This window comes from Oncorhynchus mykiss, chromosome 12 (genome assembly GCF_057628025.1).
Source record: "Oncorhynchus mykiss isolate SJ-2025 chromosome 12, ASM5762802v1, whole genome shotgun sequence".
Lineage (NCBI taxonomy): Eukaryota > Metazoa > Chordata > Actinopteri > Salmoniformes > Salmonidae > Oncorhynchus > Oncorhynchus mykiss.
The window spans coordinates 75421122-75439476 of NC_143033.1; the positions used below are offsets into that span (position 1 = coordinate 75421122).

The 18355-nt window shown below is 41.9% G+C and overlaps 1 protein-coding gene across 6 annotated transcripts; it reads left to right on the forward strand.

Annotated features, from left to right (window-relative positions):
* Window positions 1–1180: 1180 nt before the first annotated feature.
* micall2a (mical-like 2a) lies at window positions 1181–16536 on the forward strand. 6 transcript variants are annotated; one of them, XR_016485263.1, is made up of 20 exons: window positions 1181–1557; window positions 2468–2516; window positions 4481–4622; window positions 4949–5127; window positions 8461–8594; window positions 8675–9181; window positions 9313–9470; window positions 9826–9901; window positions 10068–10266; window positions 10376–10581; window positions 10701–10811; window positions 10903–10962; window positions 11136–11200; window positions 11377–11494; window positions 12602–12704; window positions 12796–12869; window positions 13251–13365; window positions 14035–14068; window positions 15121–15167; window positions 15244–16536. XR_016485263.1 is itself a non-coding variant. In XM_021624939.3 (18 exons), exons 1-18 carry the CDS (start codon window positions 1415–1417, stop codon window positions 15324–15326), a joined length of 2370 nt encoding a protein of 789 aa, XP_021480614.3. In that variant the 5' UTR covers window positions 1181–1414; the 3' UTR covers window positions 15327–16536. The 6 variants fall into 6 exon arrangements, 1 of the variants encoding a protein (XP_021480614.3); XR_016485262.1 differs by lacking the exon at window positions 14035–14068; XR_002475706.3 differs by lacking the exon at window positions 10068–10266.
* The last annotated feature ends 1819 nt before the right edge of the window (window positions 16537–18355 follow it).

Here is an 18355-nt window from a genome sequence, read left to right on the forward strand (position 1 = left end):
ATGAAAATTGGCTATCGAGAAGGGGAGGACACTTTCGTTTGCCAATAATGACTTGACCACTTATCGGTTTCCTGGTCATGGAGGAGAGAGGACGGAGGACGTTCTTTTTCCCAAACGAGAAAACCCCATAGGTATTATCATAACTGTCCTTCCTTTACTCAATCATTATTGTATATTCATTGTCAGCCACATATTTATTGCCAGTGTGCATTTGCTTCAGTAATAATTCAACTATCCATATCTTTATATTCTGTAGATTTCAAGGTCTGGTAACAAATATTTTGCTATTATGTTAAAACAATTAATATATAAAAAAACATGTTAATAAAACGTTTTAGTGTAATTGCAGTGTTACTACACAAGTTTTTCCCAATGTATTTTGTTTTATTTTATTGGTATGTTGTTCCTACTATATATTAGGCTACTTGTATTATTTACACCAAGTAAATGTTGTTTTTTGCTGTGTGTAAATATATCAATGTCCATCTAATCTCTTTGTAGGTTATGCATCTAGTTGAGGTTGTCGAGTTCTTGGTGGGTCAGTTTCTCCTATGTTACTCAAATTTCAGACACACTCAAATTGTTCTGGATTGTTGTCCAATCTTCATTTGGGCCCATCTCATTTGGTTCAAATTTGAAACCACCATTGGTGACCCAAAATGGGTATGTGGGTCTGGATTAATTCGTTTAATGGAGACCTTAAGCCTCTTCTGAGTTTGTAACTTGTAACTTAAAATATGTATCATTGGTTTTTCGAATGAAAATGCCCCATATGCAAATAACCCATATGCAAATGAGCAAACAAGGGCTCAGCCGAATCCTTTGTATTCATAGCCTAATTGAGTTGCTCATTAAGGCTTCAACACTAACGTCTGCTCATTAGTGCGTTAATGTAGGCCTATAGCCCATTTTGTCCATGAAAACTATTGATATTAAAACCACACAGACTTCAACAATAGTGTAAACATTGATATTATATACTTTTATGCCAATTATTACCTCTCTGAAATAGACTATTCAGGACATAATGCAAATGAATATTTAATAACCGGACAGACACTAAAAATTACCGATTAATTGCCACACTATGATTATTATTAAATGCAATTATGTCACGGTGTAAAATGGTAATTAACAGCGTTAACTAGGCTACTGAACCAGAGCCTCGCCCCCTTGCGTCACGCCAATATACTTTTTCATGAGGTATGCAATGGTAGCGTATCAGTCGCGAGCATCAGCTGATGATTGAACACTGAACAGTTTGAACTGGCTTTTCTTTCTTGGTAATCGGTATCTTGCTTTCTACTACCTGCACTCACCTGAAATAAGACATAACACCCACTGGTTGCATACTTCTCTTTGGTATATATTTTTTTCGGAAGTCATTTATTTGACAGGACGCGCTCCGGGAAGGATGGCTGCCATCAAGGCGCTTCAACAGTGGTGCAAACTTCAGTGCAATGGGTACCGAGATGTGGCTATCATCAACATGACAACTTCTTTTAGGGACGGGTTGGCGTTCTGTGCGCTTATCCATAAATACAGACCGGACCTAATGTAAGCATTATAATGACTTAAAATATAGATTTGGGTGGAGAATTGATGTTCAACGGAATGGTTACAGGTGCAACAAATCATTACCAGCTGGAAACAATCAATAGGTCCAAACACTTCGATGGGCATTTGCTGTTAGCTTTAACGTTACAGTTAAAACTTGTAATATTTTGAATCATATTACGAATAACCGACCTCGGCGTTTCTCAAACTCTGTGCACTTTTTTTTGTTTGTTGCCATAACAGTATACAGCTGATTCCGATGATCAAAGCTTGATTACCTGATTTGAATCAGCTGTGTAATGTTAGGGCGAAAACCAAAACGTGCAACGTTACCGAGTTTGGGAAACCTTGGCCTACTGTCGACGTACCTTATCATAACCAAACAGTTAATGTTTTTTGTCATTTTGTCTTCTACTTTGCAAACACATTTAGTAGCTTAGGCTATAGCTTCAAATAATGTTTTTTTTTTTTTTTTTTGTTTAAGTAATGTTGTCATGTAACGTTAGGCCTAATGTAATCCCTCGAACACTACATATAATAGAAATAAAGTGATATTTGTGATCATGTTCTATTTATTTTGAAGTGTTCCCAGTGGCTTCCTGTCTAACAATGGTGGCGGGAATCCCCCCTCTCCAGCGTCCTTTTAGCCAAAGTATTGACAAAATTTGGTTGATATTTTTTTAAACTTTTATTTAACCTATTTATCTAGGCAAACAAAGAAACCTCACAGCATAACCATTCCCACAAGATTTATTGCTGAACTAGTGGACTAGAATATTATTTTTGATGTATCCCAGAAACCTGGTTATTTTCCTTGAACAGGGCAGTTAGTCACCCAAATTCACTTGAGAATAACCTTTGATCAACCTCCACAATGTGAATTATTCATTTCTCTGTGTTCTATATTCAGAGACTACGACTCCTTGAATAAAGAGGATATTTTTGACAACAACAACTTGGTAAGATTTACTGTCTATTTATGCATGTAACATCATCACAGTTAAAGGTTGTACATTGACATGACCATACTGAACTGTTTGACCATCTTATCAGAAAGTCAGTTGGTTTGTGTTTGAGGGGATTGCATTGTTAGAAATGCATCAAGTCCTTTGTAACATTCAGGCCTATTTTTATTAGCGAAGTCTCCAAAGGACTGGAATTGTGCACAAGTCAATTCATGGTTATTTTGCTATATATCTCAGAGGTTTGTCTCTTGAACTGGGGCAAACAAGTTTTGCTCTGAAGGGTGATGTTAAATGCAACTCGTGAAAAGAATGATGGCTCACCATAAATGTGACTTATTGCTTGTAGCATGCATAGCTTGTAGTATGCATAGTATGTAAACGCAATGGCCAAATGCAGAACGTCTTTCCCAGTTGATAACTGGACAAAATTTATTCCTAGGATTTCATGTCCCAGGCAAGGTTATTCAAATACCAACTGTAGTTTGGGAAACCATCTCTGCTAGGGGTGCTATGCAAGGTCTGTCCCATGTTGCTGTTTTATTGTGAGGAGAATGTCATCTGCGAGTTGCATGGAGTGTGTCAAGTCAGTCTTACACTATGTAAACAATTCACTTGGTAGTGACTTTGGCTAGTTACACTCATTTATATTGATACTTTGACAGATGCCAGCTTACTCTTTGTGGAATTATTTGACCAACTCTTTTGTCGTCCCCCCCCCCCCCCCCCCCCCCCCCCCCCCCCCCCCCACCCTATTTCCTTCACACCAGGAAGTGTGTTGGGATAAGAATGAGTCAAGCAGCTGCAACTTGTCCATAATTTAGTCATTCTCTCTGTGCTGGTTTCCTCAGTTTGAGGATTACAGACCTCATAGTGTTCTATGCACTCCAGGATCTGTTGCAAAACACTAGCTGCTAGTCGTGCCGATCCCCCACAGCGTCTGTTTAAGAACCTGAGTACCAGAAGAGACTCCCTGGGTTATTCATTATGAATGAGGCTTACTGTTATCCGTGGGCTACTCGATCCGCATGAAAAAGGTCAATTTACAAATGTTAGACAGTATGGTGAGACAACAGTGCTTGGCATGTTGCATAAGAACGTGTTTTAAACCAGTATTTTATTTTTTCTCTCTGTTTTACTAACGCTAGTCTATTTGACCAACCAGCTAGGAAGGAATTCCCCCATGGTGGAGTCCAAACACTCATTTTGTGTAGCTATTTATTTTTAGTCTGAGGTATTCCTATACACATTGATAGTAGTCCTCTGTATTTCATGACAAGGAGGTCCCAGTCCTTCATGTGTCTCAGGTTTCTCTCTGTGGTGGGTATATCTGTCACTGCAGACTACAAATATGCATTTGTCTTGTCCAGACTCTATTTCGTTACGGTACAGCAACAATTGCCAATTCCGTTACTATTATACAGAGAATCTCAAATGTAGAAGTTGTTTGGCTATTCTCCTCCAACATGAACGGATATGCCGTTCTGCAAGGCTGTACTTTAACATTTTAATGAGCACGTCCAGGTTGATCCTGAACAATGCCCCGTTCTCCCTCCTTCTTCCCAGGGCTGAGTGTGCACAGGAAATGTGCTATTCATTATTCACCCCCTGTCCAGACCTCCCCAGCATGGGGCCACAAACAGCTGCTGGCTGGACTTTACGATTTTCTATTTCTGAAGAGACCATTTTGTCTGGCTTGTTTACAGTTAAATTAAGTAGCTGCTTTGTATATTAAGAAACCCTCCAGAACATTGGGAAAGTGTTATTCAAATTATGTACGATTTTCTCCTTACTACCTCAGCTTTTTTAAAAACATTTACAAAGCAAATCTTGTACATTTTTACGAACCGTTATGTGTTCTGCTTACTAGGGGGTACTCCAATATACCTGACCCCTCTAATTTTTGGCTCTCTATGGCTTTATGGTTGGTTATTAAAACAAGTGTTTTATTTTAAATTCAGGCTTTCCGGGTTGCAGAGGACAAGCTGGGGATCGCTGCTCTGCTGGATGCAGAGGACATGGTGGCCCTGAGGATCCCAGACCGACTGAGCGTCCTCACCTACATCTCCCAGTACTACAACTACTTCCACGGGCGCAACCCTAGTAAGACTGTCTGACTTGAGGCAGCTTTGTTACATTGGAGCACTAGCCTATATGTTGCACTATAAGTATTTCCTTTCCTGGTGAGGTGTTACTTAAGGTGATTGTGTAAAGTACACAGGTGTCATGTTGTGTTCATTCGGGTGAAAACTTGGCAAATGTTTTTTTCAAATTGTTTATGGTTATTGGTTTATAAGATGTTGTATATCCAAATTATTTCAGTTTCACATGCACAAAGCATCTCTACTGAGCTATTGGTTCAGGTATTGTAGACTAGAGTATTGTGGCTCAACCCTCTGCTTTCTGATGGCCAATGTTGTTTTTTCCAGTTGGAGGGGTGGGTGCTGTGAAAAGACCAGCAGAGGGCTCCAAGGAGGAGCCACGTGGAAAGAAGAACCTCCCGGTGGTGGCCAAAACCATGGTGTATAAAATGGTCATAGAGAATTGTCCACCTCCTTCCTCTCTCATGGTGAAAACCTCCCCCAAAGCAACCAGAGCTGCTGTTCAGGTTAGAGGAGTACACATGTCTCTAATGTCTTAAAAAAAAAAAAAACTTATCAGATGTTGGACAGGTATACATTTTGGTGAACTACTGAATGTACGCTATATATACAAAAGTATGTGGACACCCCTTCAAATTAGTGGATTCGGCTATTTCAGCCACACCCGTTGCTGACAAGTGTATAAATTCAAGCACACAGCTATGCAATCTCTGTAGACAAATATTGGCAGTGGAATGGCCTTACTGCAGAGCTCAGTGACTTTCAACGTGGCACCTTCATAGGATTCCACCTTTCCAACACGTCAAGTCATAAATTGTCTGCCCTGCTAGAGCTGCCCCAGTCAACTGTAAGTGCTGTTATTATGAAGCGGAAACGCCAAGGAGCAACAACGGCTCAGCTGCGATGTAGTCAGCCACACAAGCTCACAGAACGGGACCGCTGTAGTGTGTAAAAATCATCTGTCCTCTGTTGCAACGCTCACGACCGAGTTCCAAACTGCCTCTGGAAGCAACATCAGCACAATAACTGTTTGTCAGAAGCTTCATGAAATGGGTTTACATGGCCGAGCGGCCACAAGCTTAAGATCGCAATGCCAAGCGTTGGCTCGAGTGGTGTAATGCTCGCCACCATTGGACTCTGGAGCAGTGGAAATGCTTTCTCTGGAGTGACAAATCAAAATCAAATCAACATTTTATTGGTCACATACACATGGTTAGCAGATGTTAATGCGAGTGTAGTGAAATGCTTGTGCTTCTAGTTCTGACCATGCAGTAATCTAACAATTTCACAAACACTACCTTATCTATACACACACACACAAGTGTAAGGGAATGAATAAGAATATGTACATATAAATACATTGATGTCCGAACGGCATAGGTAAGATGCAGTAGATGGTACAGTATATACATATGAGATGTGTAATGTAGGGTATGTAAACATAATATAAAGTGGCATTGTTTAAAATGACTAGTGATACATTTATTACATCCCATTTTTAGTTATTAAAGTGGCTAGAGATTTGAGTCCGTATGTTGGCAGCAGCCACTCAATGTTAGTGATGGCTGTTAGAAGCTGTTTTTCAGTCTCTCTGTCCCCTCTTTGATGCACCTGTACTGACCTCGCCTTCTGGATGATAGCGGGGTGAACAGACAGTGGCTCGGGTGGTTGTTGTCCTTGATGATCTTTATGGCCTTCCTGTGACATCGGGTGGTGTAGGTGTCCTGGAGGGCAGGTAGTTTGCCCCCAGTGATGCGCTGTGCAGACCTCACTACCCTCTTGAGAGCCTTACGGTTGTGGGTGGAGCAGTTGCTGTTCCAGGCGGTGATACAGCCCGACAGGATTCTCTCGATTGTGCATCTGTAAAAGTTTGAATGACGAGGCAAATTTCTTCAGCCTCCTGAGGTTGAAGAGGCGCTGTTGCGCCTTCACCACGCTGTCTGTGTGGGTGGACCATTTTTAAGTTTGTCCGTGATGTGTACGCCAAGTAACTTAAAGCTTTCCACCTTCTCCACTGCTGTCCTGTCGATGTGGATAGGGGGGTGCTCCGTCTGCTGTTTTCTGAAGTCCATGATCATCTCCTTTGTTTTGTTGACACAGACCCCTGACCTTAACTCCATCTAACACCTTTGGGATGAATTGGCCTGCCAACTGTGAGCCAGGCCTCATTTCCAACATCAGTGCCCGAACTCACTAATGCTGTTGTGGCTGAATGGAAGCAAGTTCCTGCAGCAGTGTTCCAACATGTAGTGGAAAGCCTTCCCAGAAGAGTGGAGGCTGTTATAGCAGTAAAGGGGGGACCAACTCCAAATGAATGCCCATGATTTTGGAATGAGATGTTTGATGAGTAGGTGTCCACATACCTTTGGTCATGTAATGTATCTAAACCCAGCAAAAAAAGAAACGTCCCTTTTTCAGGACCCTGTCTTTCAAAGAACTTCACAGATCTTCATTGTAAACAGTTTAAACACTGTTTCCCATGCTCGTTCAATGAATTATAAACAATTAATCAACATGCACCTGTGGAACGGTCGTATAGACACTAACAGCTTACAGATGGTAGACAATTAAGGTCACAGTTATGAAAACTTAGGACACTAAAGAGGCCTTTCTATTGACTGGAAAAACACCAAACTAAAGATGCCCAGCGTCCCTGCTCATCTGTGTGAACGTGCCTTAGGCATGCTGCAAGGACGCATGAGGACTGCAGGTGTGGCAAGGGCAATAAATTGCATTGTCCGTACTGTGAGACGTCTAAGACGGCGCTACAGGGAGACAGGATCGTCCTCGCAGTGGCCGACCACGTGTAACAATATCGGTATATCCGAACATCACACCTGCGGGACAGGTACAGGATGGCAACAACTGCCCAAGTTACACCGGGAATGCACAATCCCTCCATCAGTGCTCAGACTGTCCGCAATAGGCTGAACTGAGGATTTGTAGGCCTGTTGTAGTAAGGCAGGTCCTCACCAGACATCACCGTCAACAACGTTGCCTATGGGCACAAACCACCGTTGCTGGACCAGACAGGACTGGCAAAAAGTGCTCTTCACTGACTGTTTTGTCTCACCAGGGGTGATGGTTGGGGTTGAGTTTGAGGTTATCGTCGAAGGAATGAGTGTTACACCAAGGCCTGTACTCTAAAGCGGGAGTGATTTGGTAGAAGGTCCTTCATGGTCTGGGGCGGTGTGTCACAGCATCATAGGACTGAGCTTGTCATTGCAGGCATATCTCAACGCTGTGCATTAGTTACAGGGAAGGCCTCCACCTACCTCATGTGGTACCCTTCCCGCAGGCTCATTTTGACATGACCCTCCAGCATGACAATGCCACCAGCCATATGGCTTGTTCTGTGTGTGATTTCCTGCAAGACAGGAATGGCAGTGTTCTGCCATGGCCAGCGAAGAGCCCGGACCTTGTCTGAGATCTGTTGGATCGGAGGGTGAGGGCTAGCCCCCCCCCCCCCCCCCCCCAGAAATGTCTGTGAACTTGCAGGTGCCTAGGTGGAAGAGTGGGGTAACATCTCACAGCAAGAACTGGTAAAGCTGGTGCAGTCCATGAGGAGATGCACTGCAGTACTTAATGCAGCTGGTGGCCACACCAGATACTGACTTACTTTTGACCCACCCCCCCTTTGTTCAGGGACACATTTCATTTCTGTTAGTCACATGTCTGTGGAACTTGTTCAGTATGTCTCAGTTGTTGAATCTTGTGTAAATATTTATATGAACATGACATTTTTGCTGAAAATAAATGCAGTTGACAGACTTAAAAAAAAAAATTTTTTTTACATGAGTACATGACAAACGCTTAATTGTTCTCTCTCCCCTCCACAGAAGACAGATGTATTGGTGGAGAGCTCCAATAAGACGGGCACTCTCAGCAGTAAATGTGTTGTGTGCAAATGCCACGTTCATCTGGTCCAACGGCACTTCATCGATGGGAAGCTTTACCACAGGAGCTGCTTCAAGTAAATCTCCGCTTTAAACAGACAGCAGCTCCATCATTATGGTTAAAACATGTTGATACCTTTGTTGCACCTTTCACCAGGTGCAGTGAATGCTCCAACGTCCTCCTGGCTGGGGCCTATAAACCAGGGAAGGAGCCAGGTTGCTTCATCTGTAATGACCACCAGAACACCAAGAATGACTACAACAAGCCTCCCTCTGGGGTTGTCATCCAGACCGGATGCCCAAGTGCCAACGTTGAATTCAAAAGTGACACCAGCAGAGTCCAGTCTGTGTCCCGCCCCACCTCTGTGCCTTTGACTCCCATCAAGGGTGTCTTGAAGCCCGTGGAGACCACCACCCCAGCTCCCCAACCATGGACCAGCTCGGCCCAGAGAACCCAGGCAGCACGGCAGAGGTTCTTCCAGTCATCTTCCTCCACCCCAGAGGCCCCCTCCAGCAGCCAGAAGCCCTCGGTACTGCCGAGGGTGCCCCTGAGTCCTGAGGAAGAGAAGAACCGAGCCAGGGCCGTCATTACCAAGAAACTAGTTGAGGCGAACTGCAACAACAATAACACCAGATACTTTGTTATCCGACCAGCAGAAAGGAGGTGAGAAAAGGCTTATGTGTTTACCTACAGGCTTTTAGTCTTCAAGTGTGCACAGTTCATCTCATTTTGTGGATGTCAGCTAATATTAAATGTACATTTCCAAACCTAATGGTGATAGTATTGCTTCCCAGGTTTGGAGATATGGTAAACTCAGATGACCTCCCCAGCTGGAAGCAGGCTGAATGTGGGCCAGGCACAGCAGGACAACTCTTCACCAGCAATAAGGAATTGCTTAACACTGTCAACAAAGCCAGCGCCAGACCAACAACCGTATCCTCCACCATCAAAGGCAAGCTTTTTCAATTCCACTTCATTTTCAGAACTTTTTTTATCACGATCATGTTTTTATAATGGGTCATAAGGGAAACTTCAAAAGCTGGAACGCTTTCGATTACCTTGTTAAAACAAGGGTGTAGCCGCGAACAGCATTTCCATACAGTTTAACAAAAGTTTATTTTAAGAGCATGAAAATAAGATGAGCTTCTAGTGCATTAGCAGTCTTCACTAACATCCTTTTTTAATTTGCACATCCCAGCTTGTTTAGCCCTCTTTTTTTAATGTTTTTTTTAAACACTAAATTGAGTTGTAGAATTTGATAATGAGCTTGAATAATAGTCTCCTTTCAAAATGTATTTCTTTGGCAGTAAATGCAGACCGTGCAGAGGCTCCTGTTAACTGGCGATCAAAGCTCAAGCCTGTTAAAAATGGACCAGGACTGAAGTAAGTTTGGACTGCTCATCAGTTATCTATTTATTAACCACTTTCTTTCTAATCCTGTACATCCACACAAAGGGAAGGCAGGTATTGTCACCCGGGTGAGAGATTCAATTATATATCTGATCTGGAGCGCTAACCAGTTGGGCGTCTCATGTATCCACTCCTCCAGCCTGCGGATTCATCCTGCCTCGCCCTGCTCTGTTATGGCTGACTGGCTCAAATTGCAGCCACTCTCCTCCCCCATCCTCACAAGTCCCAAGGAGTGCTATGGCTGACATGAACCCTAGTGCACCACTAACTAGTTTCCCAGAATTCCCCCTGATGACCCCCTCCACTGTTTTCTCACCTCCATTATTTCTAAATATAAGGTGAGGCTGAATGTTCTTTTTTTACTTACTGTATGTTCAATCCAAAATGGTTGATTTCAGGGGAAAGTCCAATATCTTCCTGCTCCTTACATGCACCCTCTTTCTCCAGGACCTCTGACTCTGAGAACCAAGCGATCATTGTTGAGCAACCCAAACCTGAAGCCATCTTGAAGTCCTTTGCTACTAGTATCGTCGTCAACATCCACTCTACCTCTCCTCCGATTCCCCCACCTGCCTTCAACCCTCCTCCACCTGGCCCGGTGTCTCACAGAGCTCCGTCTCCCAAGCAGCCCCATTGCGGCTCTGGAGGCTTGGGTACATGCTTTTTATTATCCTCTATACTTGGCAGAGTAGTGATTACTCAATCATTTGAGACCCTAAACATTTTCAAAGACTTGTTGGGATTTTAAATTATATCGCGCTTCACCTTCTAGGTACTAAAGATGGTAATTATTCTACTCCTCTGTTGTCCACTCCTCCCCTGGTTCCTGTCTGGCACAGGGTTCCCACTCCAAATAAGCCTCACCACAGCTTTGCAGGATCGGGTAAAGACAAGAACTCCATTCAGTGATTGCATTGCCACAATATATTTGTAATCTATATATTGCAGTTTAATCTGTTACATTTTTTTTTTAGGCTCAACGGATGGCAATTCTCCCCCTATATCTCCTAAACCGCTTCGCCAGAGCTCCACAGGTTAGACTGGGCCTTCACTTTCTATTACCAGACATTCTCAACCATTGATGTTTTAATCTTTTTTTTATATATGTCCTAGCTTGTTTATTTTCCGAGGTTAAGTCTTGTGTGACAATGGCTCCCTGATTGTCAGCCATTAAATATGTAATAATCCTCTTTTATCTACCTCTTAGGCTCCAAAAATGGAAAGTATTTGTCACCCACAAACACCTCCCAGTCTGAAATGAGGTCACCCTCGGTAAGTTATCAGTTCTGTCTCATACATAAAGAGTGGCATGTTAGGATAGTTATTTCCTCTGATAAGCTCTACTATGTGATAATATGTCATTCTTATGATATTTTCATGTCAGTTAAATAATTACACAGGATTAGCAATTGACACCATGGGTTTTTCTTTGTTTTGTTCAATGTAAGTCCCGTCACATCCCCATGGACCAGATAGTGAAGGAGCTGTGTGAGATTGGAGACATCCTGGGTGACTTGGAGAGGAAGGGAGTGGAGATGGAGAAGAGGCTTCGCAGCTGTGAGGAAGGTACTTTCCATTGAACTTCCCTTTACTCCCAGTGTCCCTCCCTCTGTTGATGTTGACTAATAGCGATTGCCAGTGAGAGGGAGGTCTTCTGCATACACTTTCTCGTTTTAGTTAAGTTATTGGTTTTGGGACTGGTCTGGCTTTTGAAGGACTTAAATGACAAGTGTTTCTGCACACAGTTATGTTAAAGAAGACTGACCATGTTTCAACCTTAACTGGGTCTTTTGTCAGGACAGGATTTTGAAGGACACCATGGGAGAATCTCAATTGCCTGCTCCTCCTCAACCCGTTGGATGAGAAAGCCAGAAGCCCCTCCCCTCTGACCTTCTCCAATGGGTTTTGAGAAGGGGAGAGTGTGCAATTGAGATTCTCCCCTTCTATCAAAGTTTATTTCCAAGTAAACTTCCAAATAGACCAGCCTTCATGATTAGATATTTATTAATGTACTTCAATTGAAATGGCCCAGTCCCTCCACTATTCTCAGTTTTGAGTTGTGCTCTGATGGTGAGCATGTTATCCCTGCAGCCCACCTGGGACTTTACACAGGAATCCAAACCCACACAGCCTGGAGGGGAGAGGTGTGACTGGCGAACAGGTTCCATTTCCCTCCTCTACGGCCCAATGAGGCGAGAGGCAGGCACTGCCCACATGAGGGCACCTTCTCCCTCTCTGATACTATCCATCTCCCTTGAGTGATAGAGAGGTGGTGGTGAAGAGCTGACCAGCCCCAGAGACTGGCTGTGGCTGCAAACAGAGCAGGAGCAGTAGGGGGGCCTGATTGCTCTGCTCAAGGTCACCATCTGGGCACAGTTATATTAATATTATTATCCGGTTCACTGCTTTACTCCCTCCCTCACTCCTTACATGCACCTGTCTGTCCTGCTGATAGGAGGCAGGGGGAGTTAATGGGACACTCTTCTCTCTCTCAGCCCAGTTTGTACTATTGGTTGTGGCTGGTGTGTTTGTATACCCAGAGCCCTTAGGCACTGACAAAGGCTCAATGTGCATGTTGGACTGGAACACTGATTCATTTTGTTCATAAGTCCTGCACAAATAGATGTTATTTATTTTTATGTATTGCCAATGAACTTCACTGGCCTTTTGCAGAGGGCAGGGGGGACATTTTGATGGACCCTCTGATGGTTGACTGGTTCAACCTGATCCAAAAGAAGCAGACATGCATTAGGAGGGAGTCGGAGCTTGTGTACATGTGAGTACTTGTCAAGTTTAAATGTTACCCAAATGTATCTGCACTATTTCGGGTTTACAATGGCTTAAAAATCACTTATTGCATTTGTCAGAGCTAAGACTCAAGACCTGGAGGAGCAGCAGCCTGGGGTGGAGGGTGAGCTGCGCAGACTGTTGGAGAAACCAGGTAGGAGGCACAATGTTCACACAGCACCTCAACTGTTCACTTTACATCCCCCTAACAGATCAGCAGCTACCATGTTGTAGTGTAGTGCTACCATGTTGTAGTGTAGTGCTACCATGTTGTAGTGTAGTGCTACCATGTTGTAGTGTAGTGCTACCATGTTGTAGTGTAGTGCTACCATGTTGTAGTGTAGTGCTACCATGTTGTAGTGTAGTGCTACCATGTTGTAGTGTAGTGCTACCATGTTGTAGTGTAGTGCTACCATGTTGTAGTGTAGTGCTACCATGTAGTAGTGTAGTGCTCCCATGTAGTGGTGTAGTGCTCCCATGTAGTGGTGTAGTGCTCCCATGTCTAACGTAGGTCTTCTTATCCCTGGTGTCACAGATCATCTGAAGTCGACAGAGGAGCGTCGGCGAGAGAGCAGTCTGATGGAGAGGCTGATGGAGATTGTGAACTGTAGAAACGCCATTGTAGAAGGACTGGATGAAGACAGGCTCAGGTAGGGAACTAGCGCAACTTTATTGCTTGCACAATTTGATGCGAGTTGTGACTGGAGGTCGACCGATTAATCGGAATGGCCGATTAATTGGGGCCGATTTCAAATTCATAACAATCGGAAATCGGTATTTTTGGGTGCCGATTTTTAATTAAAAAATATATATATATACACACACACACGCCCAGTTTTTGATTTGTTAAATAAGTTTGGATATTTCAATAAATGTCGTTCCACTTCATGATTATGTCCCACTTGTTGTTGATTCTTCACAAAAAAAATACAGTTTTATATCTTTATGTTTGAAGCCTGAAATGTGGCAAAAGGTCGCAAAGTTCAAGGGGGCCGAATACTTTCGCAAGGCTGTGTGTGTGTGTGTGTGTGTGTGTGTATATATATATATATATATATATATATATATATATATATATATATATATATATATATATATATATATATATATATATATATACCTTTTATTTTACTAGGCAAGTCAGTTAAGAACACATTCTTATTTTCAATGACTGCCTAGGAACGGTGGGTTAACTGCCTCATTCAGGGGCAGAACGACAGATTTTCACCTTGTCAGCTCGGGATCCAATCTTGCAACCTTACAGTTAACTAGTCCAACGCAATAACGACCTGCCTCTCTCTCTCGTTGCACTCCACAAGGAGACTGCCTGTTACGCGAATGCAGTAAGCAAAGGTAAGTTGCAAGCTAGCATTAAACTTATCTTATAAAAAAAACAATCAATCATAATCACTAGTTAACTACACATGGTTTATATTACTAGATATTATCTAGCGTGTCCTGTGTTGCATATAATCTGACTGAGCATACAGTATCTGACTGAGCGGTGGTAGGCAGAAGCAGGCGCATAAACATTCATTCAAACAGCACTTTCGTACGTTTTGCCAGCAGTTCTTTGTTGTGTGTCAAGCATTGCGTTGTTTATGACTTCAAGCCTATCAACTCCCAAGATGAGGCTGGTGTAACCAAAGTGAAGTGGCTAACTAGTTAGCGCGCGCTAATAGTTTCAAACATCACTCGCTCTGAGCCTTCTAGTGGTTGTTCCCCTTGCTCTGCATGGGTAACGCTGCTTTGATGGTGGCTGTTGTCGTTGTGTTGCTGGTTCGAGCCCAGGGAGGAGCGAGGAGAGGGACGGGAGCTTTACTGTTACTGGCAATACTAAAGTGCCTATAAGAACATCCAATAGTCAAAGGTTAATGAAATACAAATGGTATAGAGGGAAGTACTCCTATAATTCCTATAATAACTACAACCTAAAACTTCTTACCTGGGGATATTGAAGACTTGTTTTAAAAGGAACCACCAGCTTTCATATGTTCTGCGCAAGGAACTGAAACGTTAGCTTTCTTACATAGCACGTATTGCACTTTTACTTCTCCAACACTTTGTTTTTGCATTATTTAAACCAAATTGAACATATTTCATTATTTACTTGAGGCTAAATTTATTTTATTGATGTATTATATTAAGTTAAAATAAGTGTTCATTCAGTATTGTTGTAATTGTTATTATAAATACAAAATCGGACGATTAATCGGTATCTGCTTTTTTGGTCCTCCAAATAATCGGTATCGGCGTTGAAAAATCATAGTCGGTCGACCTCTAGTTGTGACCCATTTTCTTTTTTAAATGTGAGGAGCATTTCAATATCTGCAATGGTCTCAAGCGGTCACTGAGGTCAAGCTGGATGTGTAACTTGAAAAACCTAAACATGTTCTCTATTTTAGGGAAGATGAAGAGGATCAGCAGTTGAATGAAATGATGCAGACTCTTGGTGAGTATTTTAAAATGCCACTGTCTGTAAACCCTGGGATGTTCCTTAATGTCATTTTCTCTGTTCTGGTGGACAGGACTTAAAAAATCCAAAATCAAGAGGAAGTCCTTCAAAATGCTGTTCAGACGAAAAAGTATTAAAAAGGTCGCCGTGTTTTGATTGTTCTACCCTGCTCTGGGGGGGAATGCATTTTCCAATGTGTCTGGATCGTATTTAAATAAGGTTTATATTTTCAAGTGCGTCTGTACACCAACTTGTGTTCATGCTGGTATTGGAGTTGCGCTAATAAGTAACAAGATTGTCTGTTGCTCATCCTGAAAGATCTGAAGGTCAAAGACCAACTTTTTTTTCAGCTACTTATCAGATCAAGTTGGGGTTTCGTCGCAAAGGTTCATTTAGAAATGCTTTTTGTTTGAGAAGACTCCCGGCTTTCACTCTTCATTTAGTGTTCAGTTGTTCTTGAGATGGGTCTCATGACACTTGACTGATCATAAGGTGCTGTTTTTGTCCCTTGTAAGGTGTGGTGTATATCTAAGATCACAATTTAGCTCATGGTTTGCTTAACTTTAACTTTTTTTCCCCCCACACATCTAGTTTGGGATTGTTGTGAAGAGGTGTTCAAGAGTCACTGTTAGAATGAGTCAAATGCAAAATTATGTAACTGGTGTTGTGGCACCGGATAATGGTGAAGGAGAATCCATATCACTGTGATTTAAGAAGTTAGTATCAAAAGAAGAGTGCCTTTGAGTGATGTTTTTAGCTCCAGTATGTCTATTTTAATACCAATGTATTTTATTATGCTTCCAAAAAGTATGTTATTACAAACAGTAACATTTTGAGTGGAATCTGTCTAGACCAGTGAAGTGGTGAGCAGCGTGTTCTACACTGCCACATTTTAAAGGCTGTATTTCTCCTGTCGTGCTGTAGGTGGCACCATGGTTTTACCTTATAGGAACCAGGCAGGAACCTGAATCCAATTCGCCACAGTACAGACAGTTAATTTCTTTGCTAATTTTATAAATGCTGCAAAAAGTTCCAACTCTGCTGATGCAATAACATTGTGAAAGCTTACGTAGAGCAGTAGCTTATGCACAGGAAAAGGCTTATAGACTAGTGGTTGTATTGAGCTTTTAATCTTAAACCTGGTTTAATTAAACATACATTAGTATAGAATGATCTGCTGAAGCATTGTTTTAAGTAAACATTGTTGGCATTTGGCGTCATCTGTGAAACTGCTGTTTGAGGTATGCACAGGTCCCAGTGTCTCGTGACTTTAAAAAATTGGAAAGAATGTTAAATGAATCTGTACATGTGTATTTATATTTTTCATTGAAATGAGTTTGCTGTCCAATAAATAATTTGAACATCCTTTCTTTTGAAAGCACTCGTATCTAACTTTTTAAGTTTAAGTTGGCCTTTAAGCAATTATCGGCCATGATGTTTTATAGTTTCAATTAACATGTTCCTTCAACTGTAGGGGATGTATGTTGAATTGATTTCTTCACATGTGAGAGACTGTTCAGTTCCTAATGAAAAATCTTAACTGATCCTTGAGTTCTATCTCATAGAAGCACAAAGTTACAGCCTGATTTTTTTTTTTTTTGTTACTGTACAGATCAGTCCTCATCTAACATGTTTTGGTTCTGGACCAGCTATGCCGGGACACTACTTAAGTATCAAAACTCAGTTATTGTTCAGAGCTACATACTTTTTTGCATTTAATGTGGGTTTTAGGGAAGGCATCAAGATAATTTGTTCACGTCAACATTTGCAGCTACTTATAAACACATCCCCAATTGAAGAGGCATGAAATTGTGATCATGAACTTGGAACGGCATCTTTCTAGCTGAGAGAAACTGGGGATGGTATTGGTGCAGTACACCATGCGTGATGTGGGTGACAGTCAAGACAGAATACGTGTGATAGAGTTAATTAAAGCTTTGCGCCCCATCTACTGCAAATGCTTGCGCTTCTGCAATTAAGAATCAAAGGCGAGGGCTTAGTGTCAGGGGGGTGTCTAATACATGGTTTTAACAGGAATGGGACCTGATTTGCCAGGCTCCTAGCGACAAGCATTAACAACGGCCTCAAATTAGAGGGACATTAATATTCATAAGTAAAACAATTCGTCCTGTGAATGTGCTGAAACAAAATCCTCTGAGGTGAGCTCTTGTGTCCACGCTGTCCATCAAAATATGCCTTTACTGATGGAGTGGTTCATCTTTATGAAAGGGTGGCAATGTGTTGTACTGGCTCTAACAAAATACACATGTTATACTGACTTATTCAGGGTTTTACATTCAATGAATTGAAATGATTTTTTTATATGGATTTGTGCCATACTCTACAGACAGGTATTCTTACCAGTAAATCTCAATGTGGAGGATCGCAAGATATTATGGCATAGAAGAACATTGTATTGCATGTTTTACATCAAGTACACTACCCATCTAGGGTAATTTATATTTGATCATTTTAGCCTAAATTGCTATAGTTACATTGCACCAGTAAGTATTTGAGGGCCTGTGTGTTTAAAAACCCCTCTGTGTAAAATGTGTTTCTGTGTGTGTGTGTTGTACTCATTCAGAGTGCCAGAGTCTCTGCCACTAGCTTGTAATTATGATCCTCGAGGTAATTTTATCAGGCTCATTAGCTCTGATGAGTAAACGAGAAGCGTGCCTCTAATTTATTGGCCATCCAGGCTGGAGACTTAATTCTCATCAGAGAGATCATAATATTTGTACAGAGAGAAATGTTCTATGAGTTGCTAGGCTGTAAGACCAACACTAAGTGAAAGGGAAAGACTTTATGACTTATCATACAGTAGTTGCAACCCTTTTAGTGGACTGACAGACACTATACACAGTTGAGCATGTGCTAGAAGTTGTCATTAGATGTGCTATAACCAGGGTCTAAACTGCGTCACATTCATTTAATCTTAAAGCATACTTTCAAATGACAGTTTGTGTAGTCATTAAATTGTAAATGTATGTGTAAAATTAGTTTCTCAATATAGCAATCCGAATCGCATTGTTTTGTTCACTGTTTGACTTCAATGGAGAATTCATTTTTTAGAGACAATACTTTTTTTGTGTAAGAACGTTTTGAGCGAGCCGAGGTAAATATGCTCACAATTTCAGTGTAGAAATTTGCATTGAGGAGAAATTATGCGTGCTGGCTACTGGAAA